The 27,249-nt window shown below is 37.6% G+C and overlaps 1 protein-coding gene across 1 annotated transcript in view; it reads left to right on the plus strand.

Annotated features, from left to right (window-relative positions):
- Positions 1–27,249, plus strand: part of COL24A1 (collagen type XXIV alpha 1 chain) — a 112,817-nt gene that overhangs the window by 85,005 nt on the left and 563 nt on the right. The window contains exons 36-59 of the mRNA XM_058808081.1: positions 114–167; positions 765–872; positions 2,393–2,446; positions 2,905–3,012; positions 3,919–3,972; positions 4,740–4,793; positions 6,084–6,140; positions 7,058–7,111; positions 8,188–8,241; positions 8,348–8,401; positions 10,536–10,589; positions 11,990–12,097; positions 13,863–13,970; positions 15,473–15,580; positions 15,668–15,721; positions 16,017–16,079; positions 17,206–17,259; positions 18,803–18,838; positions 23,774–23,809; positions 23,905–23,931; positions 24,100–24,165; positions 24,909–25,077; positions 25,742–25,851; positions 26,956–27,171. Of these exons, the coding sequence (XP_058664064.1) occupies positions 114–167; positions 765–872; positions 2,393–2,446; positions 2,905–3,012; positions 3,919–3,972; positions 4,740–4,793; positions 6,084–6,140; positions 7,058–7,111; positions 8,188–8,241; positions 8,348–8,401; positions 10,536–10,589; positions 11,990–12,097; positions 13,863–13,970; positions 15,473–15,580; positions 15,668–15,721; positions 16,017–16,079; positions 17,206–17,259; positions 18,803–18,838; positions 23,774–23,809; positions 23,905–23,931; positions 24,100–24,165; positions 24,909–25,077; positions 25,742–25,851; positions 26,956–27,171 (1,860 nt within the window). The remainder of the gene's footprint in view (positions 1–113; positions 168–764; positions 873–2,392; positions 2,447–2,904; positions 3,013–3,918; positions 3,973–4,739; positions 4,794–6,083; positions 6,141–7,057; positions 7,112–8,187; positions 8,242–8,347; positions 8,402–10,535; positions 10,590–11,989; positions 12,098–13,862; positions 13,971–15,472; positions 15,581–15,667; positions 15,722–16,016; positions 16,080–17,205; positions 17,260–18,802; positions 18,839–23,773; positions 23,810–23,904; positions 23,932–24,099; positions 24,166–24,908; positions 25,078–25,741; positions 25,852–26,955; positions 27,172–27,249) is intronic.

A 27,249-nucleotide genomic window follows, 5' to 3' on the forward strand; every position in this document is an offset into this window, starting at 1 on the left:
AGATAAATAAACTTTAACAGCAACTAAAAGTTTTCCAAAGGATAATAAACATGTATAAAACTAGTCAAGAAATATAGGCAATAACTTTGTTTTCAACTGTTTCTTTCTATAAGGGTGAACCAGGGCCTCCAGGAGAAGACGGTGTTCAAGGAAAAGATGGCCCAAAGGTATATTAAATTTTTGCAGCAGATTTAAAGTACTCTTATTAGCCTAAGGACCCAAATCTCCTGTTTTATCCTATGTCAGTACCAGATCAACTAAGCCCATTGAGTGCACTTAGTTTTAACACAGGAGGTCCTGGAAAGTACAGGGTTTTCTGTATCTTTTGGGTACATATCTAGCTTGCAAGGGCTGCAGAACTGAGTGGCTTGACAAAGAAAAGCAAGTTTTACCTGAGTACAGCTTTTGTCTGTGGTGGCTAAAGTGCTGGAGGAAGCAAGCCCAAGGGTGCTCTGCTGCCCAGATTAGATCAGTGCTGTGCCAGGGACTGTGGCAGGTGCCAGCACAGGGGATGTCATAGAGAATAATCTCAGATACTTGGTGATGGATGAGGGAAAATGTGGCTGTAGGAGTGTAGGAATGGGATAAACAGGGCTTTACCCTAACTTAGAGCCTGATCTGAATTTGACTGGTAAGGTTCACATCAGTTTCAGTGGGCTTTTTTTCAAACTCAGAGATTCAGAATTCCCTTTTCTTATGAACAAGTAATCTTGTAGAAGCAGGCTGACTAAGGGATTTTTGGGGGTTTTTTTATTGTGTTTTAGGGAGACCCTGGAGACCAGGGACTTGTTGGAGAAGGTGGTGAAAAAGGAGAGATGGGATTACCAGGAATTGCTGGGCCTCCTGGTGAACCCGGCCTTATGGGAATTCCTGTAAGTGTTTTCTGGTTGAAATGGACTTCTTGCTTGTTTGCTTTTAGTAAACAAAGTTAATTTTTCTTTCTTCCTTAATTTTTGATTTTCCTGCTTTTCTGTGTAATTAAAGATGACTGTATTTAAATAAGCTTCCAGTGTGGTTCAGGATTGGTAGAGAGAGGAGACAAATGCCTTTCCTATTTTAAATATGGGACTATCTTGGCAAATGGTGATTCCTCAGCATCTGTCATCCAGACACATGTACCACACAACCTGGAGCCTCTCACTTCAGCTCTCCTCTCCAAACAATGTGGCATCAAACGTACACTGATCAAATAGTAGACAAGCACTAGAATTCACAGACAACATTGTTAGATCAGTTTGCCTATTTGTTCTGGCATCACTCCTAGCAACTAAAATCCATCCATGAAATTGTATGCAACTCCTTCATGAGAACAATTTTGGAGGACAGCTTCCAAAGCAAGCATTGTAGCTTTAAATCAGACCAGCTTCCCTTACCAAAAACCATCGTGTTCTCATCTGCAGTCCTCTGGCTGCCTTCTGTGCAGCTCTTGTATGATGGTGGGGTCTGACAAAACATTGCTTGGAGCTCCAGCTGTTCATGGCTAGGAGCACTGTCCACTCAGTCCTCTAAGCATCAGTGCTACATTCTGCTGTCTTTTGTCCTGGGCTCTTCACTGTTAATTGCTTTTCTAGGAAATGAAAAAAGTGTTCTTTTGGTTGTTGGCACCCTTAGTGAGCTGCAGAACAAGTTTTGTTTCTTTGACTCTATTTTGAATTGGTAGTTTTGGGGAACATTGGAAGTTTCCTATGTTGAAATTATTGTAAAACAGCTCAACCCTAGCATATCTACGCTTTATGTAATTATACTTGTGTACAATAATCAACATCAGCAGTGTTTCTGTGCCTCAGTGAGACAGGCAGGTCTGGCAATTCGATTTTTGGGAGGATGTGGTTAGGGAGGGATTTTTCATGTTTTTGTTCTACATGTTCCAAAGGCAGCTGTAGAGCTGCTGCCTTCTCCACTTGTCCTCCCTGGCATCTGGGAGTGTACACATCACAGTTCTGGTTTGACCTCGTTCTAGGGATGCAGACAGATCATAATATCCTAGTCTAAACATGGAAATCATTTTCCTATAGCCCATTGTCTAAGTGTTTCATTGGAGGTGAGAGTAATACTACATTTTCCTTAAACAGTAGCTTACAAAGCAACAAATAAGCTTCACAAATCTGTAAAGTAACATTTTCTGTGTGGACAAGATTTAATGGGTTTTTTTCACCCTTATTTGCAGTGCTTTTCCATTACTTTGATAAATAATCCCTGGAACTTGCCCACTTGTTTGTGCTATAACTTGAGACAGCCCTACTAACTTGCTTGAAGACACAGTTAATGACATTTTTCCTCCCACCTCTCTGCTTTACCAAAGCCTACTTAGTTGTGCATTTTGGAGCAGAGGTTAAATATGTTTCCAGGCCTTTCTCAATCATTTCTTTTTCTCTCCCTAATAAATCTATAGGGCCCTGAAGGAACACCAGGAAATCCAGGTCAGAGGGGCCGTTTAGGAAAGAAGGTAGTATTTTTCATCTGCCCCAGTTCCCTTCCTTTTATCTGAAACTCAAATTTACATTACAAAATTCCATTGAACCAAAACTATCCCTGTTTTGTGTCATGCTTCAAGCCAATTTTTTACTTGTTAGCCATAGCAATTAGAATTGTCATCATTCTGCAATCAATAATATTCAAGGTCTTAGAAAATTTAAATTTGTATCAAGATGTAGTTTTGCAACTCAGAGCAGTTTCTGCTTCAAGCTTTGACTAAAAGAAAACAAAGACTCAATGAGAAGGCTCTAGCAGAGACTCTTTCATACTGCAGAGTTCTGAGCTCTGACATTCTAATAACTACAGTAAATACCATCCAGTAAATGTCATACCTATTAAATAATGCTGTTACACATTTTGTTAAGCATCAATTGCATTTTGAAACTTAGTGTCAATCTCTTAGTATTTTTAATGCAATAATACCAACAGGGGGAAAAGGGGCAGCTTGGCCCTCCAGGAGAAACTGGACCTGCTGGTGATTCTGGCCAACCTGGAAAAACTGGTCCTAAAGGTGCAAGAGGAACTCGAGGTCCCATGGTTAGTACAAAACATTCTTACTTACAGAAGTCTTTCAGCATCAGAATGAGACCTATTCACCTTTCCAGACAGAAACCTGGGGCATGGACCTGGAAGGAGCCACCTCAAGCTTTTGGTTATCTGGCAGTTATGGGAGTGGGATGGCAGAGGATACCGTGGAACTCTCATGTCTCACACTCCACATACAACCTCACTGCTGTGGGTGTTTATAAACCTTTGCAGTTCCAGGAACAAAAATCAAGGGGTTTGCTGTCACATACCATCAGCCTTAGCCATGGCTGAAGCAAAGCACTTCAGATGAAGGCTACTACTCCTATCAAATAGGAATCTGGTCCAAAATCAACTGAATTAAGTCTATTCCATTAAGTTTTAGCTCCTTTCATAGTAAGCTCCCCAGGCTTGCTCCATACTGTGTGGCAGATGCACAGAAGCATCCAGGCTCCCCACTAGAGAGGCAAAGTGCCTGTTTCAGTCCAGTCCTGTGGCCACTGAATGCAGCAGTGTGCTCCCCTGAGCACATGAAGTACAGAAGCAAAGTTTGATGTCTAATGGCCAATATTTTCACGAGAAGGAGTCAACTTTCTGAGGTGATTACCACCCCCTGCTTCCCTTAGCATACTAGTACTTGTAAAGAGAGTTCTTCCTCACCTCTCAAAGCTCAGATCTATTTGACTAATTATGCACAAAGACTATAAGGTTAGGACTCAAAACATTGACCAGTTTTTCCACAGAAGAATGAAAAGCCCAGTATTCTTTAATAAATGAAGTAGGACCTACAAGAAAGTTTTCCATGGTGTCAAATGTCAATATTTCAAGATTTTTCCAAGTGCTTACTTTATATAGTAGACATTGTTGTAGCACTCTACAAAGGAGCTCGTTTCTCTCTCTGATTACTGCATTTAACAGGGACATCTAGGAGGAATGGGACCTGAAGGAGAGCCAGGAATTCCAGGTTATGGGGTATGTTTTTTACTGAATTTATATACACATACATCCCAAAGTAACTCTGTGGTACTCTAATTTCAAATATCCGAGGAATCTGTATCTAGACTACACAAATATTTTCAGGGCTCACATATGTTTATGTGGTGTGTTTGCCTACTCAGAACTGTTAGCCTTAAGCAAGGGTGCCTGGCTTTTGTTAGTTTGCTCACAGGGGGGTTTTACCATAAACTTTTAACTGTTGTTTATCCAACTCATCTCACCCCTTCTGAATAAAGTTCCTCTAAAGCTACTACAGCTATTCATTATAGAGAGAGTTCAACAAACATCACCACCTCTGCTTACTGTCTGGCCACGTAGTTTCCATTTAAGTAACAGAAACTGATTGAATGAGGTTAGTTGAAGGACATAAAGATATTGTGGCTTTCACTGAAAAATAGCTGTGAAAATCATCATAGATTAATTGAGTCATCTTCTTACAGAGCAGACTGTCCAGTCTCTTTTCCAAACAAAAACACCCATCACTGACCCCAGCCTTGAAGCAAGAACCAGCCCAGCTCCCATCACCTGCATTAAGCCCTATCAGAACATGTAGTTTCCCAAAATGCACAGAGCTTTTCCTGCACACAGTCAATTTTCTGCCATTGATTTTGTTGTCATAACATGATTTAGAATAATTTGCAAGCAGAAAAAGAAATGTAGCAAGTAGCTAAAAGAAATTTTGGAATTAATTGCTTTTTAAATTATTTGTTTTAAAATAATTTGTGTTTGGTTTGCTTCTTTAGGGTCACCAGGGTCCTCCAGGGCCCTCAGGGCCCCCAGGCCCCAAAGGAGAAAAGGTATGAACATGGGTTTCACTGATGTGTTTTGTGAAGTTATAAAGGGAGGAAATGTTACTGCACACACACTGTTTTCCACAGCAAGCAGCAAAAGCCACCATTTGCAGTATTTGTTAGTGTTGTCAAAGACTAGGAAAAGAAATGCAAAGTGAGGAAATGGGTCATTCAGAGCTGGAGTCCAAAATTATACTGTTAAAATGTTTGAGGTTTTAAAGCACAAGGTACCCATTGTACAGAACACAGTCTATTGTATTAGACAGCACCACTGCCCTCAGCAAGCACTGCTGACAAAAATAATCAGTGCAGAACCAGCTAAATATTTACTTAACTCTGAGCTGTGAGTACACCCACAGATTTGCCTGAAAGTCCAGCTAGGATGGACAAATGTCTGTGGTTAATATAAAATGTTAGGGACAGGATGTGGCCTCAGTACTGCTATTTTAGTGTCAAATTTATTGTTTTTCTCTCAAGTCTCAAATCCTGAAAACAGATTTGTATGCTCACTGAAACCCTTGTGACCCCAAGAGGGCAGGTACCTGGATTCACTTCATGGAGATTGGATTAGAGCTGCCCTTGACACAGAGCTACAACCTGGAGCAAGTTTTGCAATAAATACTCTGAATAGGCATTGAGTGGCTGATGTTGTAAATAGGTTTTGATACAATTTAAGAAACAAAAACTGAAAACTGATTTGTTGACAGCTAGGTGTTTCGGTTGCTGGGTCACTTCTGAAAAACCACTTTGATGCACTGTGGAAGTTCTTAATCATATTTAAATTGTGATTCTCTTTGCATTACTATTGCTATGTATCATCTGGAATAGATAAGCTTTTGTTTATTAACTTGGATGGCAGTTATTTCATATTTAAATTTTAATCAACTTCAGACTTAATGTTGGAGTCTTCTGTACTCTTGTTTTTCTTTCTGTTAAATGTACTTCTCAAAATAGTGGAAGAAATTTTCTTTTTTCCCCTTGTCAAATATCCTGTTTATCCTTTTTTTCATTAAATAAAGACACAATTATATGGATATTGTTCAGTTAATAATTTTTTTTTCTTATAGCTGCCTTTGAGAATAAAGCAAATATTTAGGGTTTTTTAGTCCTTAATGTCTTTGGGACATTTAGGTGAATGTTAAAATGGAATTACCATATTCATGATATTAAACCATAAGCATCATATTCACTTTTAGCACTATACAACATCTTCTCTGCTTTTTATTAGCATTTGAACTTATGTGCATGAAGTTGAACTTCCAAGTTAACATTTTTTAATACTTTTCTTTGCTTTAGGGTTACCCAGGCGAAGACAATACAGTCCCTGGACTACCTGGGCCCATAGGTGAACCAGTAGGTCTTTCTTTCTCAAAAAAATTATACTAGTGCATCTCAGGACAAGAGCAAATGCATTTATTTCTGAAGCTTTATATCATTGTCTTAGGAATCAGTACGAAAATACAGAATGATGGTCCTTTAATGAAAATGCTGTTGTGTGCTCTTTCCTGCTTAGATATCTGTGCCCTCCATTTAATGACATTAATGCCATTAGTCTGTGTTTAGATCAGCACATTTTAGAAAAGAATTTTACCCTGTTAACCCAGAGTTACACTTGATTGCTTTACTAATCAAAAATATATTTTGATTTATTTCATTATCACTGCAAACTAATTCAGCTGATTTAGAGAACTGCATTTTGTAACCATTTTTGTACTGAATTCATATGTGGAGTGTATCTGCAGCATTTATGAATCTGTCAAAATTATTAGTACAAACTTCAAAATTAAAGCAGATTTTGAGTACAGAAAGTAATTTCAGAAAAGAATCCAATTTTTAATGGATATGTCTTACAGAAGCCATAAGAGAGTTTTCCTTGCATGTCTTTCTTGAAACCAGAGTCACTTCATTTATCCATTCAGATACTAAGTTTGTACATATATATGTATATTTTATATATAAGTATAAATCTGGGGAAGTTCCACTGAGGTCAATTCTCCCTCCTGTTTCATTAAGCACCATCTAATATTTATCTTTTAGCTTCTAGTCTTCAGTTACAAAAAATTTTAGACTGTGGCTACTGTGTGACTGCAATGCATTCTGTTTAGAAAAATATCATGTTTATTCCTTTATCCAAGCTACCCTTTATGTTTGTATTCCTCAGTTCCCTCTCAGTGGATAGTTTAAGAGAAATCCCAGCTTTCTGTTCATATTTCACTGCAGCATTATATTCAGTTCAGCTGTTACAGTTTGCTCCCTGGTTTGCTCTCCAGGGTCGAAGTGGTGAACGTGGAGATAGAGGAGAGCCTGGTGATGAGGGCTACAAGGTAATACCTCTTGGGTTTTATCTTTTTATTTGAGCTTGGCGTGCTCTGCAGACATGTGGAGTAATGCAGCAGCAGTGTCACCTTCCCACACAGCTGTGCAGGCATCTTGTGCTGGTCCTCTCTGCACTGCTGCACCCCTGGACACCCTGGAGCATCTCTCCTGTGGGGACATGGGAGCTGCAGCTCCTCAGCTGGAGGAGGCTCCAGTGACCTTAGTCTGTACAAGTACCGGATGGGAGGAAATGAAGATGGGGTAGACAGACTTGTCTCTATAGTGACCAGTGACAGGACAGGAGGCAAAGGGCAAAAACTGAAACACATTAAATTCCTTTTGAAATGTTTTGGGGTTTTTTTGTGATTTCTTTGTTTGTTTGGTTTTGGGGGGTTTTTTTGGGTTTTTTGCTGTGAGGATCACTGAGCACCAGAATAGGCTGCCCAGAGAGGTTGTGGAGTCTCTATCTGTGGAAATACTGGAAACTTGACTAAACAGGGTCCTGGTCAATAATTTCTAGCTGGCCTTGCTTGAGAAAGAGGCCATAAATTATCTCAAAATGACACTTTTAACTTAAACAGATCTGTGTTTCTGTAATACTGTAGTAGTTAACATTTTTCTCTGAAATTTAAGCACTACTTATTTAAAATCTAATACTAAAAATTATTCATGAATTATATTTAGTCTTTCAGTGCATAAAAATTGGATGGTAACTCATGCTCATCACCGATGCAGTTCACTCAAATACAAGAGAGACAATCCTTGACAGGGAATATCCAAATTACAAAGTAATACAGACAGACATATTAATAAATGCATGAACCAAATCTATGCTTACAGAAGTGCAGAAATGTTTAAACAATATGTAATTCCCACTTGCAGCTTGGAGTAGAGAATGTAAAGAATAAGGGCTCTGTAGAGTTTGATCTTGGAGATCTCACCATACTTTATGTAGGTTATGTCAATGAATCCAATGGGTCCACCTGACACCTCCCAGGATGGGCTTTACAGGGAATTCTGCAGCTCACTGAGCATGGCAGCCCTAGTTACTGTACTGCAATATGTTATATTTTCTCTTTCCCAGGGTCATACAGGTCTTCCAGGGCTTAGAGGACCTATTGGACAACAAGGACCTCCAGTAAGTATTTCAAACAAGGGAGATTTCTCTATTGACTGTTGAAAATATGTTTTCATTTGCATTCAAATGTTTCCTGGAATTTATCTAATGTATGTTCTTTTCAAAGGGAGAGCCAGGTGAATTGGGAGAGCAAGGACTAAAAGGAGAAAGAGGTTCAGAAGTAAGTAGAAAAAAGTAAACCAAAAGTGCACTTACCTGGAATTTGTAGGGTTTTGTTGTTCACTGGCTATCCTTGGAAAACTGTTCCATAAGGCTAAAACTGAGTGTTTGGGTTTCCTTTTCATACCTGCAGGGACAAAAAGAAATATAAAGTGGAAAATTGCATAATGATCTTGGTTAGTAAATAGGTGTTATTTGATAGGTAAGTAGTTTTACTTTGGAGTGATATCAAGAATTATGAGAAGCTCTTTTGGAAACATTTGAGTGATATTTAATTATCCCCTAAAGTGGAGTTTCTTGTGTTCAAGTAGCTCTGGAGGCTAACTGGGATTTTGCTTCTCTGATCTGTAAATGAAGCCTCCTGGTACTGCACTGCACTGAGTTCTCAGAGACCTGGGAATAAGGAATTTGCTACAGAATATAGAGCAATAATGACAGAGCAAGTCATGACAAAGATCAAAGACCAAATCTTTCTCTTTAGAATTATTAGCTCATCTTGGTGGTGTGTTGAAAATTGCCAAAGTGTTTATGTTCTTCCATGAACTGAATGTCATTGGCTTTTGAGATTTCAAAAGCATTAGGCTAAAAGATTTCTTAAAATACCAATTACCATTGGAATTTAAATGAGATATTTTGTCTGAGAAGTTCCATGAAGCAACTCTGTTAGAGTTTAAAAATTTTGTAGGTAGCTACAAGAATCTGTAGTAGACAGGAATCGACTGAAACAACAGAAAGGAAACATGATGTGGAGACATTGTGAACATGTGCTCCAGCTATGAACTTGGATATATTGCTCTTACACACTGCTCACATTCCAGGACAAAATCAGCAGTTCCTCTTGAAGAAATGTTTTCTTTGTCTTGCAAATGCCCCTCAGATCAATATTGCCATTTACAAATGTGGAACCAATACCCAGCATGGAGCTGCCCATAAGAGCTTAAAGATTTCCACAGAAGTGTTAACACTGGGAGCAGTGACAGAGCCTTACCTGCAGTGCCACTACTGGTGCTGCTATAGCAAGCCTTGCAAAGCTGATCCCACCAACTGCAACACTGAATCAGCTGGGTTTTCTTTACATGCATCCAGAAATCTTAATGAAAACAATATTAAGTTATTTGAATACGCACATTCCAGTTCTGACTTGTGGGCTTTATGCCATTCTTAACAAAAAAGGTGTTAAATTGACAATAGAACAACATTTTGCTGGTTTTGTCATATTTGCATAATTATAAAACATTTACACTTAAATAACCCAGGCTTTTCCACTTTATTGCATGTTGTGCCACTGCAGCATGGTAGTGATAGCATAACTTTTAAGAAGTGTTTTTGAAATAGTTAGTCTAGAAAATCTTGGAAAACTTTTTCTACTTGTTCTATGCTAAAAAGTGTTATACTTGTTCCTGCTCTTCAGTGGTTGCATCTTTTAGAGGTAGGATAAAATTGATGCTATAAATCTTTATATTCTGTGCAGACTATCCTATAACAAAGTTCTCTGAAAAGCTTTTGACCATTCTGAGCTTTTCTTCCTTGGTGCATGACCTCCTGTGTCACTAAACCACTTACAAGAATGTTATCTGCTCAGTATCTCTTACACTACCACTACTACAGTAGTTTTCTTGCACTACCAAATTCTAGATCAGTCAAGATGAAAATAATTATGGTTTTAAGCAAATTTTATCTTTTGTGTAGGTCTTAGATAAAAACAAATGTTCACATCTGTGGTATGTGACACTATTGTTTTCTAGTATTCTTTTCCACAGACATTCAGTGCATTTACATTGCCTACTTTTCATGACTTCCCTTTTGAAGAGTAGAGGAAATGCAATAAAAGTGCACTTCATCGCAGAGGGGGGGCTGATACAGGGGAAATTACCAGATTCATGATGAAAAACATTTTATGATTATTGTTGGAAAAGTTTTAAAAACTGGTTCACAACAGGGAAAAAACATACACAATTCTGCCAAAAATGTATTTGCTTTTACTTTAAAAACTTTCTGCTGTCTCCTGAGATGTGAATAATCTGGTCCAAAGCCAGGCAATGTGAACATGAATACTAGAGGGGAACAATCCCCAGCTCTTCTTAGGGGATTGAATTTATGTCATTTGTCAGTTCACAAATATTTGTAACTTCTAGGGACCCACAGGGAAGAAAGGAGCAACAGGTCAAGCAGGCAAAGCTGGAATTCCTGTAAGTAACAAAATTCTACAGCCTATTTTCAAATTATAAAACAAAGAAAATACTAACTAATAACACCAGAATTGTATTGTGTCAGGGTTACCAGAAGGTCTTGTGTTCACTCTAAAGAACACAAGAAAATTATCCAGGAAAATAAAAAGGAACCCCTGTCATTTTTTAATATTAATGATTTTTGGAATTTTGTTAAATTATGCTGAATTATATTCAGTTACTCAGCATATGGAAGTGATGTGCAACTAACAACAAGGTCCTTCCCACTTGTGAAGTTATTTAATTGGCTCATTTGTGGAGTCCATTTGGAAGTTACCACATTATATTGCACAGAACTGTACTTGTGTTCACTTCTGACCCCATCAGTTCTTTGATCCTCTGCAGCCTGCAGAAGTTTGGATCCATATGTCCATGATGGATACATGTGGTAAATGCCTTGAGGTTTATTTATTTCTCTTGTTTGCCCTGAGCTGAAATTTTTAATGTTTTTTCTTGAGTTACTGCAGAGGAGCTGACTTGCATGCCCTTCTCCCTGAGGGAGAAACCAGAGCAGGAAGCAGTAGGTGTCCTGTAAACATAATGAAGAACAAAATGCATCAAGGTTATTTTGGTCCCCTAATAAATAATGCCACGCAGGCACATATTGTAAATAACTTTTACTACCTCACATCAAAACATTGTCAGTAAGTAGAGAAAAGCAGCTGTTGCACAGAGCTTGTACCTGCTGGGCAGAGTGCAGGATGAGCCTTTTGAAGACAAGGAACTGTGTGTCCTTTGGAAATACTCAGCATGTTCTTTTGGAGAGCTGCAGGGATCATTCAGCAGGCAAAGGAGAAAAAGGAAAGTGGGACATACAGAGAAATGAGGAGACAGTAAAACTAGAACTTGAGGAAGTTTCAAATCCCATCCCAAATGAGGCCTTTTTTGTGCAAGTATAGCACCCGTTACCACAAATTTGCCATATTACAAATTTGTATTTTTGGTATGTTCAAATTTGAACAGCATAAATTTGTGAAAGGCCAGTACTGAGCATTTAGTAAAATAAAAGGTAAAAAGGTGTATGGTTGGGTTTTTCCCAGGGATAAATAGATGACTTTATCAGGATTCCTCACTTCAGTTTAACAATTGACACTCTCAGGCATCTTCCAGGCTGGCACACAAATCAGTCTCATGATTTCAGCTGAAGTTGCTCAGATCCCATGGCAGGGCAAGTCTAAGGTTAAACCAGTAGAATTCTAAAGCAAACATCCTAACTCAGAGCTCCCTCTGCAACTATTCATTCATATCACTGGGTCTGTTGTAATGTAGGGTTTAGGAAATACTGTGACTGAAATCCAGTTGTGGGAGGGTGAAGATGAAAAGAGCAAACAATGCTATATTTGATTTGATTTTTTTTCAAGGGAAAACCAGGGGCACCAGGGCAGAAAGGAGCAGTTGGGTACCCTGGACCAGAGGGCAGTCCTGGGAACCCTGGAAAGACTGGGCTGTCAGGGAAGCCTGGCCCTAAGGTAAGTTGCTTTCCACATTTCCTCTATGTCATTTTGCATTTTACAGAATTTTCCAGGGTTAAGGTATTTAAAAGGAAGAGACCACTCTCTGTTCCTTGAGTATATGGAAATTAGACCAAATCTTTATTTTTTTTCTCTTTTGCTCCTAATATTCCAGCCAAGATATAAAGTTAGCATAAGGGAAGTGTGCTGTGTGAACAGTTTCGTTGGAATATGACAGTAGTAACTACAGCTAAGTGAAAGTCATTTCTTAGAGAGGCTGCACAATTCTGGTCCTGAAAATTAGCCTGAGACTATTTCCTCTTAGGGTCTGAGATAATCCCGCATTTCCTTATTGACTCTGTATTTGTAACCTATGTCTCTCCACCTAAATAATTATGAAGCTTTGTCCAAAGCCAGTGAAGTAGAGTATTAGGTATGTGAGGTATCTAAAAGCATTCTTGGAAATGGGTTTTTTGTCTGACTGTTCTTTGCTGGGGGCCAAAGGTGTTGACCTGCTGCCACTTGGAGCAGTGACATAGCTCTTCAATTAGTCCCCCCAGAGAGAGGGACAAGATTCCTTGAGTAGTTCTCATAATTGAAAGTCTGACCATTTTAATTTCCAGTATGAATTTCTCAGTATTCTCCCCAGATGGACCAGTAATTGTTATAAAAGATTACCAAGGTAGATTTGGAGTTAGGAATTAGCCAAGGTGCTGGATGAGGCATTGGTGTTTCAGGTATGAATTTCCAATCTGGTTGAGCAAAGAGAAAATTAAACAAGTTACCCGTAGGGGGCAGGTGCACCCTACTCAAGCTTCTCCACTCTCAGGTCATGAACCTCTTCCAAGTTCTTAAAATTCTTTGGAGCTGGATTTAGGAGAATCACCCCAAGGGATTTTTGCATTTTTGCGTTTCCACCAAAAATGTCATACAATCATGGTAAAGACAACTCCATTACCCCATTACAGTTTGTAGGAGTGTAAGAGAGGTTTATAACTGATTTTTGCCACAATGAGTAAAAAGAGCAGAACTTTTGCTATGTAAGTTTATCAGTCCATCAATCTATAAGCCACATCACCATATTCAAAAGCCCAAAAAAATGACATTTAATACAAAAATCATGTTTTATACAACCTTTTTTATTTCTATGAGTGCTTAACTGAATGTCACAGGAAATAAGGAAGATTTATATATGCTTATATTTCTATTAAATTATGCCACAGAAATATTCATTTGTATGGTAGCAAATTTCCATTTTGTAGCATGTCAAAAGTGGCTGAACTCCATGTACTCACTAACAGGTTTTTTTCATTTAAAATAGTTGCTTTTGTTGATAGGTTGATGTTCTCATACAATTTCATAACAAATGAAATTGTCTTTCTTCATCTGGTAATGTTATTGTGTGTGAATCTTTACAGAGTGCACACAACCATACTAGTATTACCAGCATGCCTGTTCCTTAGAAGTAAACATGTTGAATTTTGAATATTTCTTTGGGAAGGTAGTCTCATTCTGTTTCAGGTGGAGTTATTTCCTTGAAAGATGAATACTGAGAAGTTCAAACAATTTTCAACCTTTTACTTTTGGAATACTAGCAGAAATCCACATGATACTGCTGATCATTGTTCTTTCTGTATATTTTGATGTACTACCATTGTGTGTCCATACATACTGACAGCATTAAGTGTTTTTGGCTGATTCTATGTAATTTGCCTGTTTCAGCATAGAATGAAAAACATGCTTGGCTGTTCTCATTGTAAACCATTATTTTCAATTTGCTAAGGGCAACAAAGGAAACTCAGGCTTGCCAGGTCTAGCAGGTTATCCTGGAGCTCGAGGTCCCAAGGGATTGCCAGGCATGCCAGGGCCCATGGGAGCACCTGGACTAAAGGTAGGTACATACATGGGATCTGGTTGTTTAATTACAGTTTTGCTGATACTGTTTGTTCTTCATGCTGCTTTTGGTGGCTGTGGAGCCACCACACTGCTGTTAATCAAGTGAGTTAAAGACATCAAGGCTTATTTGAAGGGTAAGATTACAAGTTGTGTTTACAACATTTCTATAAACTGTAACTTGAAAATAGAGGTCTCATCCATGTGAATGCTATTCCCAACTCCAGAAGCCATCAAAACACTTTGTATTTGTTCACTCCAGCTTTAGGGTCAGATGTTTTCTGACTTATTTCTAAACTTGTTTCTAGCTACTAGAACAGTCAGGATGATTTAAGCATCTAAGCAATCTAATAGCAGAGAATTACCATAACTTCAAGCCTAAGTTTCAGGTTTGGGAGCTGATAAGTATATAATTTATCACAGGTATTAAATTGGTTTTTTTAGCCCTTTCTGAAAGAAAGAAAATCTGAGTGTTCTCCATTTTCCAGTCAGTTCCAGGTACCTGATATCAGCATATCCTCATATAAATTAGATTCATTTCAATTTTAAAACAAGAAAACAAATAACAATTACAGATAATTTCCTTCATTTTGAACAGACTTTTCTTTATTTAGAATAGATTTTTTTATCTAAAATAATGATTTTTATCTAAACTTTTTCTTTGTGAGATTTTATTGGTAAGCTGTTCTTTAAAACCTTAAGTTACTTGGAAACTGGAAATAATATATTTTTATCATTTTATTTAGTATAAACTATAATCATTATTTGCAGTGTTTATTGCCACTGCCTCCAGTCTGAATTTTACTTCTTTGCCTAGGCAATGAGCTGTAGGAGATAGTTCCTGCTCAGAAGTGCTTGCAATCTGAGAAAGGCAAGGAATAGATGAGTTGAGGGCAAACTGTTGCCACATATACTACAGAATAAGCATTAATAATGTGCATACTGACTCAAGGCAAATAACACAAAGGTAAAACCTGGGAAAAAGCATAAGCACAAAGCATGAAACCTGTATATTCACAGCCTTTATTGCACCTCAATAACCTCCTGAGCTAGACATGTCTTCAGTGTATTTGATAGTCCTCAGAGGATTTATCTTGCCAGAATTTGTCTAGTTTCCATTTGAATCAATGTGGATTTTTAGTCTAACAGCAGGGACTTCAACAAGTACACTGTGTCTTGCTCAGAGGATTATTTTTAAAATTCACTTTTTACCTGTCTGTTCTGTATTTAATTTTGTGAATTTTACTGATTACACTGAGAGATACCATACTAGAATTGATCCAACATGTATGGTTTTTGTATTTCCAAGTCAAGGAGCAGTCAAGTTGCTGCTTTTGCATTTTTGTGTATGCTTAATTATTTTCCTGCGGAAAACGAAATAAATGCAGTAAATGTATTTCTTAAGGAGAAAGCAAGTTCCATGCTTCTGACAGGAAACCTGTATTTGCATCTGCAACTTCCATAATTCTATTCAAATATATATTTTCTTCTTATTGGCAGGGTGAGAAAGGCCTTCTAGGTCATCCAGGAAAGCGAGGCAGAAGAGGCCTTCCAGGATCAGCAGGTGACCAAGGAGTAGCAGGAGAGCCTGGGCTGAAAGGACAGATTGTATGTAATCACAGTGGTTGATGCAAAACAAGTAGTCCAAGAGTTAGCAAGGTGAAGTAATGCTAAGGATGCCTGCTTCTATTGCAGGGAGAAGATGGAGATCAAGGTTTAATGGGGTTTCAAGGATTCCCAGGTCCAAAAGTATGTGCTCATTCTTTTCTCTTAGATTGTAAGCTATTTACAGAGTGAGAACATTATGAAAGCATAGAATTAATCAGCTTTAACACTAATTTGTTCAAAATATCTCTGGATTGTTGGAACATGATAGGCAGAACTGTGTGCTCCCTGTATAAGGACAAACATTCTGGATCAGTGCACTTGGTATTTTCACTCTTACTGCTCTTAGAAATGATCTTCCTTTCACTGATTGCAAGACTTTGAAACAGGTGGATGGCTAATGTCCATGTTGGATTAAACTGTTCCTTTGCATTTTCAGGGCCCTGCAGGGGACATTGGCTTAGTTGGAATTCTGGGCCCAAAAGGTCCAAAAGGCCAAGTTGTAAGTGTTTCACTGCGTGAAAGAGATTGTTAGGATGGTTTGAAAGTGGCACATGCTTTTAACATAGAAAATAATCCTTTTTATTATTAACAAGGCCAGAAGCCTCTACCCAAACCTTTCTGTCTGAGTCTAGAAGCAACACTGCTCTGGTTACATCCTGCACACAGACCCACAAACAGAGCTGGGCCCTTAATCTTGAAAGAAAAAAGCAGGCTCTGCTGACTAAGTGTGGATCTTCTAGTGTAATCTTATGACCTTGTATTTCTTTGTCTATTGAACATTCTTCTTACTGGCAAAACTGCTCATCGTGTAACTGTGTTCTACAGCAAAAGAAAATAGGGATCAAACTTTGCCTGCAGTAAGACATAGTGGTGCTTAGGCATTATTGATTAATAGGTAGTCTTTTTTTAATGAAGATTTTTTTTTAATCTAAAATGTTCCTAACCTCCACTAGCTCATTCTTCATGATATTCTGCTTTGCTGCTCACCCAAAACCATGGAAACATCATTAGCATTTTTTGCATCCAGTGTGGCATCAAGTGTGAAAGGCTGAAGCATGGGAGGCCTTGCTACAGCATGTTTTCTCACTGCCACTTTGCCATCACAGAACTGAATTGTTCAGTTAACCAGATGCAGAGCAGCAGCTTTAGGGGACTGTTCTAATAGCTACTTTATTTTTCTAAACATTCCTATATGAGATAAACATTGGACACAAGCAGTTTGCTCTAAGTGAAATGGAACTGAAAAGTGGCATTTTAGCAGCACTTACTGGCAGCCATACAAGAGTCCTTGTGGGCAATAATATAACTCAGGGTAGAGTTGGTTGTAGCTCAATAAATATGTGGTCTTTTGTAATCAGAGTACTTAAGTTTCCACTGTTTTTAATGCATCACTTTTCACGTTAAAGAATGTGTGGGGAATTTCCAAGCATAAGTATTACAAATTACTAAAATATTTACTTTACTGATTTTGTTGCAATGTGCACTCAATATTTAGAGAGTACCACCATGATCTTCTGGATATTTGATAGGTCTGTGTGCTGAGCAACTTTAAATTAGGACATGTCTTGAGGATTTTCTTCATTTTGGAAACATGGTGAACTAATAAATTCTCTGCTTGTTTACAGGGATATATTGGCCCTGTTGGTCAAGAAGGCATAGCAGGCCCAACTGGCAGGCCTGTAAGTTTCCCTTCACTTTTGCGTAATTTGTTTATTTCATTACCCTTTGGTTTAATCATCTTGTTTTTCAACTAGCAACCTTCTTATTTTTCTGTTTGCAAGTAGCAACTAACAGGACCCTGTTATACCATGGTATTTGTTATACCACGCTGTTAAGTTAATGTATGTGACTCCAGCATTTGTAGTACAAACAAGAAAAAAATGACTGAAACCAGTGACCAGAAAGTAATTGCAGTGGCCTTCTGCCTAAGTACAGCCTGCAGACAGCATGTGTACAGGGGCAGTGGCAAGCCAAGGTGTAAAACAGCACACAGGAATTACCACCTGGGTATTCTTTCTCAGCCTTTGGTCTGAGATATATCTACAGAATATCCACATTTAGTTTCAATATTTTTTATTTCTTGCGGGCTGAACAGTCCAGAGTACCCCTCCAGACACTCTGGGAGTGCCTGTGAGCCCTTGTAAGGCTGTTCCAGGTGCTGATGAGGTCCCTGTTACACCTCAAACACCCTTGTGGCCTCTCTGAAGCTTCCAGTGCATCCCAGGCTCCCTGCACTGGGGGAGCTCTGCCCTCATCCCTGTTTCCATCTCTTATTACACTCATGGTACCAGAGCCAAATTCGTTTTGCAAGAGAACCCCTTGGCTCATGTCTCCAGACCACCCAACCATGTAAGGCAGTTTTAGAAACTCTTTGTACCATGAACATTCCTCTGCCTGATCAAGTAGACTTGGAGTAAACGAGAATGTCTAAAATTCAAAATAATCATAAAAATAGTAAATATGCAATAAAAGTAATAAATGCAAATATTTACAAGGGAAATAGAAGAAGGGGAATGTCTTTCCACCTGTTGGAAAAATCAGTATTTTGTCTTGCTCCATTCTTTTCAGTTGCACTGAGGAGAAAAACTTTACAGTTGTGTGCATTTGTTTGAAGGCTTTTAATGGACTTCATATTGAATGTAAATGTTTGCCATTATCATCAAGAAAGGATTTTAATTGAAGATTACTTCTATGTGTTATGAAATTCAGCCATTAAGATGCAAAATTTTTCCAGAGAAGAACTTTAAGATTTTTGCCATCCTTGGGAACACAATTCAAGTGCAAAACCAGCCAAAATGGTGACAGAAAAATAGTGTCTAATCTGGTTATGAGAGTAGAATTAATAATATAATAAAAATATATATGTGATGAATGGATTTCTTCAGTGATGGAGAGTATTGAATTTTGTTCTCCAAAGATGTTGAATGTGGATGAAATTGTGGAGAACACAGCTGATTGGCAGACAACAGATAAAATGACTGAGAGTAAACATACTCACAAGCTGAAGAACACAGCTTTCCACATGTAGGAATCACAAGGTGTTTTCAACTAATTTCAATTTCTAGTGGTACAGGAAAATTAAACCCCCAGAGCCGTAAATACTTCCATATATGAGACTGGATGTTTCATGTGAGCAGTATAATTCTCATGGATATTAATCTGCTTATTTCAGTCCTAGGCAGCTAGAAAGCATATCAGATTAACAGCTGCTCTGTTTTGCAGGGACCAAGAGGTGAAAAGGGCACGAGGGGTGAAATGGTAAGATGAAACGACTTTTGTGCTTTCATTCTTTTGGCTGTGTAAAATCTATTTCTGTGTTAGGTTGAACATGCTCTGCATGCCAGGCAGTCGTGTTGTGCTCCTGCAGAGCACTGCCCAGGAAAGCTGGTAGCCTGGGTTAGAAGTGTGACCTTCTTGTTCAAGTTGACTTAAGCAGATATGCCCAGTGGGTGTGAGCTGCTGGGTCCTGGTCATACAGCAGTTTGGAGCATATTCCAAATCTGTCCATGTTCAGATCTAAAAGGAAAATCTTCAGTCACATTTGCTGTCAAAGATCTAGAGGCTCACAGCATGCACATGGTCATAGCTCTGGATCTTCTTGTCTAGAAAGGGAGAAGCTCAGGAGAAGCCCAGACCTGCAGGTGGGTGTCCATGCAATGCATTCCAGCTGTAGGAACTGTGGGCAGCACTGATGGGTTATGAATTTGCTGTTCCATTTTTCAGCAAGAGTCATTCTACATTTGTGAATGTTTGATTTATATTAAATTTTGTTAGAGACAGTAAAGTCTCCAATTAATTATGGCTATATGAAAAGTCATTAAGTTACCATATTTACAGCAAATTTGTGAACACACAGTTGATAACTATATTACCTTCTATGACTGATATATAATTAGTTCATTTTCCAGTAACTAGCAGATGTGATCCTGTTCCTGTTTCTCTTATCTCTGCCTTTCACCCCATCTCACTTAAAATTATTTAGTTTCACGTATTGTGTTTTGCTTTTAGCAGCCACCTCCAAAAATTCAATCAAACTGCCTTATAAAATTTTGAAAAATGAACCTAAAATATTCAAGACATTTTACAGAGCTAAAGCTTGGAAAGAAGCCTTCTTTCTGTGTCTTGGAGAACTCCACTCTTTGATTCTAATGCTCTTGAGGCAATTGCTATCTCAGAATAAGAGGAAAGCTGTTTTCTCAATTTGCTGTTATTCATCTTAGCTGTCTTTTTCTACTGTTTGTTCATAAGAATTGTTATGACAGCATAGAGCTAAAAATGCTGACACTTATAAAAAAAGATCCAAGAATAATCCTTAAAAAAAACATCCAGAATGGTGAACAAGAAACATCTGTTTCCATTATTGGTGCTGGTGTTTAGGAAGTTATTTCCTAAATAAATTCTTGAATTCATCATGATGAGTTAATCTAGTAAGGCTGTCTTCAGAAGAAGAATGTTTAATTTTAAGTCATATACAGTGACATTACTTTCCCCCAAGAAAGGGATTTATTTCCAACTACTATCACATACAAAGGAGACCAAATTTTTTTTCATCCCACTGTGTATTCTGAGCTTTAATTTATACCTTTAAAATTTATATTGGCATTCTTCCTAGAATCACATAGATTTTAACCTTTTTGTAGTATATTTAGTTAGATTTTTCAGTCTGTCAGGGTTACAGAGTTCAGTACTAGCAAGAAATGTTCTTTTTATCCCCAGAAAAACATGGAATGCAAAATCATGTCTTCTTATTGAGGCCAGTGGTAAAGCACACATTCTTTGTTAAAAATACACTCCTCAAGAATTTAAAAATTCTTTGAAAATATGAATGTCCTTGGGATTGCTCATGCTTTCATAGTTAAGTGTATGTACTATTGTATGTAAAGTCAGAGCCTCTCAGCATTAGTAAAAGATTGGGATTTTGGCCTTTGAACTTCCGTTCAATCAAATGGAGAGATTAAAGAATTAAGAACACACTGAAACTAACTGGTTTAGTCTCTGCTTTTGTTTTCATGGACTGGAATTACATTTTTCTCACTTAAATTCTAATGCGACCAAAGGTTAAGTTAAGTAGATTTGTAAAAGTAATCTGGTACATTCCAGTAAAACATTTAGCAATTAACTTAGTTCATGAAAAGTGTAATTTAGCCTTATTTTTCTGCTCTGCAGCAGAAAGAACGAACATTGGTAAAATCCCTTCAGAAAGCTATAGCAATTATCTTTATAAATCTTTAAAATATACTGCACAAAGATTTGTAAAGATAATTGCTATAGCTTTCTGAAGTTTTAATGCATTTAAGAAATGTGATATTCCACAAAGTAGTTCACAAATAGCATTCACTATTTACCTCCTTTTTTTCCCATGGGTTTTACTGGCAAGGAGACAGTGGATCAAGACAAATGACATTCCTCTTTTGCAAAATACCTTAAACTCATTGGAACAGTGCAGGTTTTTATTTTTAAAACATTCAGTTCTATCTCAGAAACCACTATAAAATTGAACTGCTCTTGTCCCAAGACTTCTTGAGTCTTTAAAAGGTGACATATGCCAAGAACACAGAACATTAACTGAAGCATTCAGTCATCTGAAAAATATACTGGAATGTCTAAATCTCAGCATTCAGAACAAGGGCATCTATTCATCCAAGAGCAGTGCTTACTTAGGGACAAATTGTTGAAGACTTTTTACCTTTCCTTGATTTGGTTTTTGAATAATCAAGTCCTGAACCAAGATAAACAAATATATCCTTACAATGTCAAATTTGTTTCTCAAGATTCTTTTTCACTTTCTCTTTCATTTTATTCTAAACATACTTGGCCAAAGCATGATCAGACAGGCCAGTGATATATTCACATGAGACTGAAGGTATCCTGGAGCACTCTAACAGCACCTGAACACCTGACCTGATTAGTCAAACGTGGAGTCAGCCTTCCCAGCTGGCATACAACAGTATAGCTCTGTGAAACTCAATTGATTTGCAACAGCTGAGGAACTATGCCAAAATAATGAATGTAATCTGTGTAAACTCGGAACAGTTTCCTAATAATGAATAACAACAATATTGTATGCATATTTAATAATAACAGGATCTCAAAGAAATTTCAAGCTGGACAATAATCAAACTCAGAGAAGTAATAACAGCTAGTTACTTCACACAGAACCCACAGGGATATCCATACTATTACTTGCTAAAATTACTTGTTCTTCTATTTTCTTTTGCCAACATTAATGATTAACATCTTTTAAAAAGAAGTTAATCATTAAATATCTACTTAAAAGATGGCTTCCAGTCCCTTCTATAGGTGTAAGGGGATGAAACATAAATAGGGGCAGGATCTATCAGCTGAAAAGCTCACAATAAATAAATAAAAAAGCTTACAATCCATAGACTTATTAAGGTCTTCTTGCTGTTAAGTATCAGAAAATCATCTACCTAAACATCCAGAAATTGCTTCCCTTTGGAATTTCCTCTATTCTCCAAAGAACACATACAAGACATGGGTCTTCCCTCAAAGCCATTTGAGGCAACATAGCCTTGCATAGAGCTGGTGCTTGGAATTACAGGATGGCCCCCAGTTTTCCCATCCTTCATGATGCAGCAGCTGAGCCCTGGGCACAGCCAGGGCAGGTGATGTGCAGACATGCTGCAGTTGTGCAGCTGCCACTGTAACCCCAGCAGATGCATTCCCTGGCACCACCGCATGCTCTGCCTCAGGACCTAAGCACTGATAAATTTGCAGCCTCAGTGACTTAGGTACATTTCTCCCATCTGGTTTGAGATCCTGTTTTAAAATATGCATGAATTAATATTAGATTGAATCTGGTCTTTCTTTAACCATTTCCAGCTGCCCTTGATTTTGGCAGCTTGAGCACAAACCGAGTTCAGCAGTTGTAGCATGAGGTGACACTCACACAGACCTTGCTTGCTGTGAAATCTCACAGCAGAAACACTTGTTATTACTTTATCAAGTGATTTACAGCTTAATTCCTATTTGACTAGATCAGTTTCACAACGTTTGTCAGCGTGACCACGTCACATCAGATTATTTCACTTTTGGCAGAGATTTTGTTCTAGCATGACCGTACTGACGTATGAGGGCTTTGTTGGAACAGCTTATTGTGCTCAAGTAATTGGTACAAGCAGCACTGACAAAAGAATGTTCTGCTTAAATTGACTTAGCTGTGTTGAAAGGGTTTTAGTAATTTAAGGTGCAGATCTAGCCCATGCCTTTCATTCTTTCTCTTTCTCTCTTCTTAAGGCACTGCCACCTATTCTTTTCCTTGTGATCATTTGTGCCATTGTTTGTTACAATAGCTCCGAGAAGCTTTGAGTATGTAGAGCTTGAAGAACCTAGCAGAGACACAATTGTCACTGCATATTAATAAATGTCCAGAACAAATTCTAGCTCAATGTGAATAGTTGAATAAATATTTGAAAGAATTATTCAGATGGGTTTATTGTATTGGAAAGGTCCATTTTCAATCCTAAGGCAGCCTAAAACACAGATTTATGTGCACTGTAGGCACTGTAAGCTAGGGAAGAGCAGTTCCTTCTCTTCCACAATCATCCTACACACTAAAATAAGGACATAACTTTTTGAATAAAGAGGAAGTTTGCTATATCACTGTAAAACAATGAACATAACATGTTCTGGCTGAAAATTGACACTGCTGATAAATTAAACTGATAAAAGCCTGGCACATACTCATGGATTAAAATGGATCAGTTAGTTTTTTGCAGTTACTTATAACATTATTTACAATATTCTTGTGATTATTTACCCCTTCTAGTACTTATCTTCTCAGCATACATATAACATGGGCACAATGTATAGCACATTATCTATTAATACTTTATATGACCTTTAATGTTCCCTTCATATCAGAAGTAATTGGAGAAACAAGGAACCAGACAACACATGAATTCCAACATGAATATTCATATGGTAAATGGTGCAAGGTACTTTAACAATAGTAACTAATAATCCACAACTTTATCACAGCTGATATCATACCTTCTTCCTTATACACACTGGGACATGTTTGTAATTTAATAAATACATAAATGTAAAACCAGAGACTTTAATGTATGACTATTGCATTCTATATCCATTTCTTCTAATGTATAACTATTGCTTTCTATATCCAGTTTTTCTTATCCAGTAACTATTGCTTTCTATATCCATTTCTTCTAGGGCCCTCAGGGATGGCAGGGCCAGCCTGGGCCACCTGTAAGTGCATAAAAAACTCTGCCTGTATTTTTCAATTTTGATTGTACTATATAAAGATGTGAAGCACCTAATATGTGTTTTTTCCCATTTTCCAGGGACCACCTGGACCACCAGGACCAAGGGTAAATTCTGTAACAAGCCTAACCTACCCTAACCAGTGCTTTATTGAAAGGGAAAATAACAGGATCCTCTTCAAATGTACTCCTTGTTCCACTGTTCAAAGAATTTACCACCTGCACTTTTGTATGTTCTTGTTCATCTTTTTATATTCTGAAATACCTGTTTTTTAGAAACAAGTGGATCTCAATGCTGCTGTTCAAGCTTTGTTTGAGTCAAATGCTGCCTTGCAGATGGAGGTATATATTTAAATGTATTTACATTATCATACAGGGAATGCAATTATAATTTTTTTTTGAGGACATAACAGGGTTTCTTTTCAAAGACTTAGTTTAAATTAATAATGGATAGCAAGCTACAGAATGTAATGAAACGTGCTAGGATTTACAGGATAGAGTTGAAATTAAGAGAAGCAGCAAGACTTCCACCTTTTGTGATAATTGGTAGTAGTGAAAATTTACTGACTATCACACATAGTGGACTTTATCTGTTCAGACACAGATAACAATAGTAGCATTTAGGGTTTGATTAAAAAAAATCAACATAAAGGTGTCTGGCTGCATTGGTTGCATGAAAATCCCTTATGTGGGTGAAGTCAAATACATTTGCATTTTTTTTTAGGTTAAGCTTAAGAGTAAATTTCACTATTTCAAATTTGAAACCTCTAAGTTTACTTTAAAAATGCACCAAATTTTTCCTTTTCTTTCCTTGTATCCATATTTTTATGTCATTAGATCATAATGACAAATTTGCATGACCTAAACCTGCCTTAACGTCACCATTCTGACAGTTTTAATAAAATGTCCTAATTTGTCTATTGGGATATGTTACCCTTAGGTTGTTTTACATGGCTGATTGCATTAATGCAAACACTTGGATTCTGGCTGGCTATTCAATGGCCATTTGACATTTGACTCTTAGTGCATATACTGTTGTTGTGACACTTCTTTGTGGTAACGCATTTGCTAATGGCCCTTGGCAGAAATACCAGAATACTGAAGTAACTTTGCTAGATCAGAGTACAGAGATATTCAAAACGCTCCACTACCTTAGCAATTTACTGCACAGCATCAAGAACCCTCTTGGCACACGGGATAACCCAGCACGCATCTGCAGGGATCTGCTCCACTGTGAACCCAAAGTGGCTGATGGTAAGTGCCCACTTTCACTCAGGTACCTTTCAAAGGTGCTGCTTCCAAGTGTTGCTTTCTGCATTCAATCTCTGAACTGATCGATTTAATGCTTTTTTTCTTTTTTATTGTGTCCTCTTGCGGTGTGCCTGTTACAAATAGATTTATTTCAGCTTTAAGATAAAATTTCTGAATTTTAAAGGTAGAAGTATGTAGCTATCTAATATATAAATATGAGACAGATAATAGCTATTAGCAAACTGATGTATCTAGAAAATTGAAATTGAGTGCAATTTTGTGATTTGAAGTTTTCCAAATATGTATAGCTAATCTTGCAAGATTCTAGATTCCTAATGAAAAAATTGCATACCATACATTATCACTGTCAGATACACTGCCAGTCATTGTATCTCACAAGTTCCTGAATCAATATTTCAAATTAAAAACCCCTCCTATTTAAAGCTGTCAGTGTAATTGTAGTCAGAAGTGGTTTATTATGGTAGTTTTTCTCAGTATCTGTTATTAGTATAATTTTAATAGTGAAAACATTTTCATGTTCCTTTCATTTCCTTGTGAAGGTATAGTGATAATATATGTAGTCTTTGCCAGGAAGTATTAATATTTTAGCAAATTAGTAGTAATTATATTTTGGTTTTATTTTCTGTCTGGAATTATATCCTAATAGGAAAATACTGGATTGACCCAAATATTGGATGTCCTTCTGATGCCATTGAAGTTTTCTGCAACTTCACTGCGGGTGGTCAGACATGTTTAACACCACTGTCTGTGACAAAGGTATGCATTGTTCTACAGACACTGTGCCTGTGCTGGAACTCTAAACAAATGCATGCTTACTTATTTAACTCATTAAAAAGATTAGATTTCAGGGGGGGATTTATTGTGCATCTTTGTGGAAGGACTTTATTTATTCTGCTACAGAAGTTACAGATTTTCTGGAGACTATATATGTTAGTAATTCTCACTGTGTGAGAATCTATCCATGCTGATAGAATTATTTTGTTTTGCTTTATACTTTCTTTTACAAGGCATAAAAATAAGCCCGGAATACTTCTAAGCTACATTGGTATCTCATCACTTAGGACACCTAAGTGTCGAGATGCTGAGGTTGTTACAATAAAAAGAATGAAAGTTATTACTGCTTTCCAACACTTAGGAACTTTTAAATGCCATTAGGGAGGGACCAGTTTTCTGTACAGCATTAGTTCATGCACCTCTTTACATGTAGTTCTTGTATCTTGGGAATAGAAAATGTATGTTTGTGAAGTTACGTATATACAGTGTAGTCATTGAAGAGCTTTAGAAATACTGTGAAGTTCATGTATGCATTCCTACATTTGGAAGATCACTGAATATGGAATAGTCTTGGAGAAATTCTTCTTGTATAATGAGTTACTATATTTTCTGTCTAAAATCAAAGTATACTTATGAACTTTTGCATTTGTAATGGACTATCAGTATTGCCAGAACCTGTAGTCTAAGAAGACTAAACAGCAGAGTGATGTGGCTTCAGTTAAAACACTGCTGCTGATAATATCTTTGTTTGAATCACAAAAACATTTGCTTCAGTTTCCTTATTTAAAAATACTGTTTTCTGACCAGCTGTATTTCAGCAGTGTTGTAAGCATCAGCAAATGTTTATATTTAAGCTTTGAAAATATCCTATGAAAGCTTCTGTTTATAGTAATGCCTGTAATAGGGCCTAACATCTCCCTGAGGAATGCAGATGGTGCTCTTTGGCATTGGCCCCAGTGTATATAAACATGTGTACATGCTCCTGTGCCTGAACACCACCCTGCCATGTCCATGGCACTTTGTGCTGCTGAGCCACTCAGCACAGCCCAGCTGTAAGCCTAACAATGCTTTTCTCTCGGAATTCAGCTGGAGTTTGGTGTTGGAAAAGTGCAGATGAACTTCCTTCATTTACTGAGCTCAGAAGCAACCCACAGCATCACAGTCCATTGTCTGAACACACCCATGTGGGGACTGACTGCAGCAGGGGGCCAGAAGACATCAGTTACCTTTAAAGGATGGAATGGTCAAATATTCAAAGCAAATACTCTCCTGGAACCTAAAGTGCTTCTGGATGAATGCATGGTAAATACCTTTCAGCATCACATTATCAAAGGGAGGCAGAGGTACTGTTTAGACATTACTAACCTTCTGCAAATAAAT

This window comes from Ammospiza caudacuta, chromosome 7, assembly GCF_027887145.1.
Source record: "Ammospiza caudacuta isolate bAmmCau1 chromosome 7, bAmmCau1.pri, whole genome shotgun sequence".
Classification (NCBI taxonomy): domain Eukaryota; kingdom Metazoa; phylum Chordata; class Aves; order Passeriformes; family Passerellidae; genus Ammospiza; species Ammospiza caudacuta.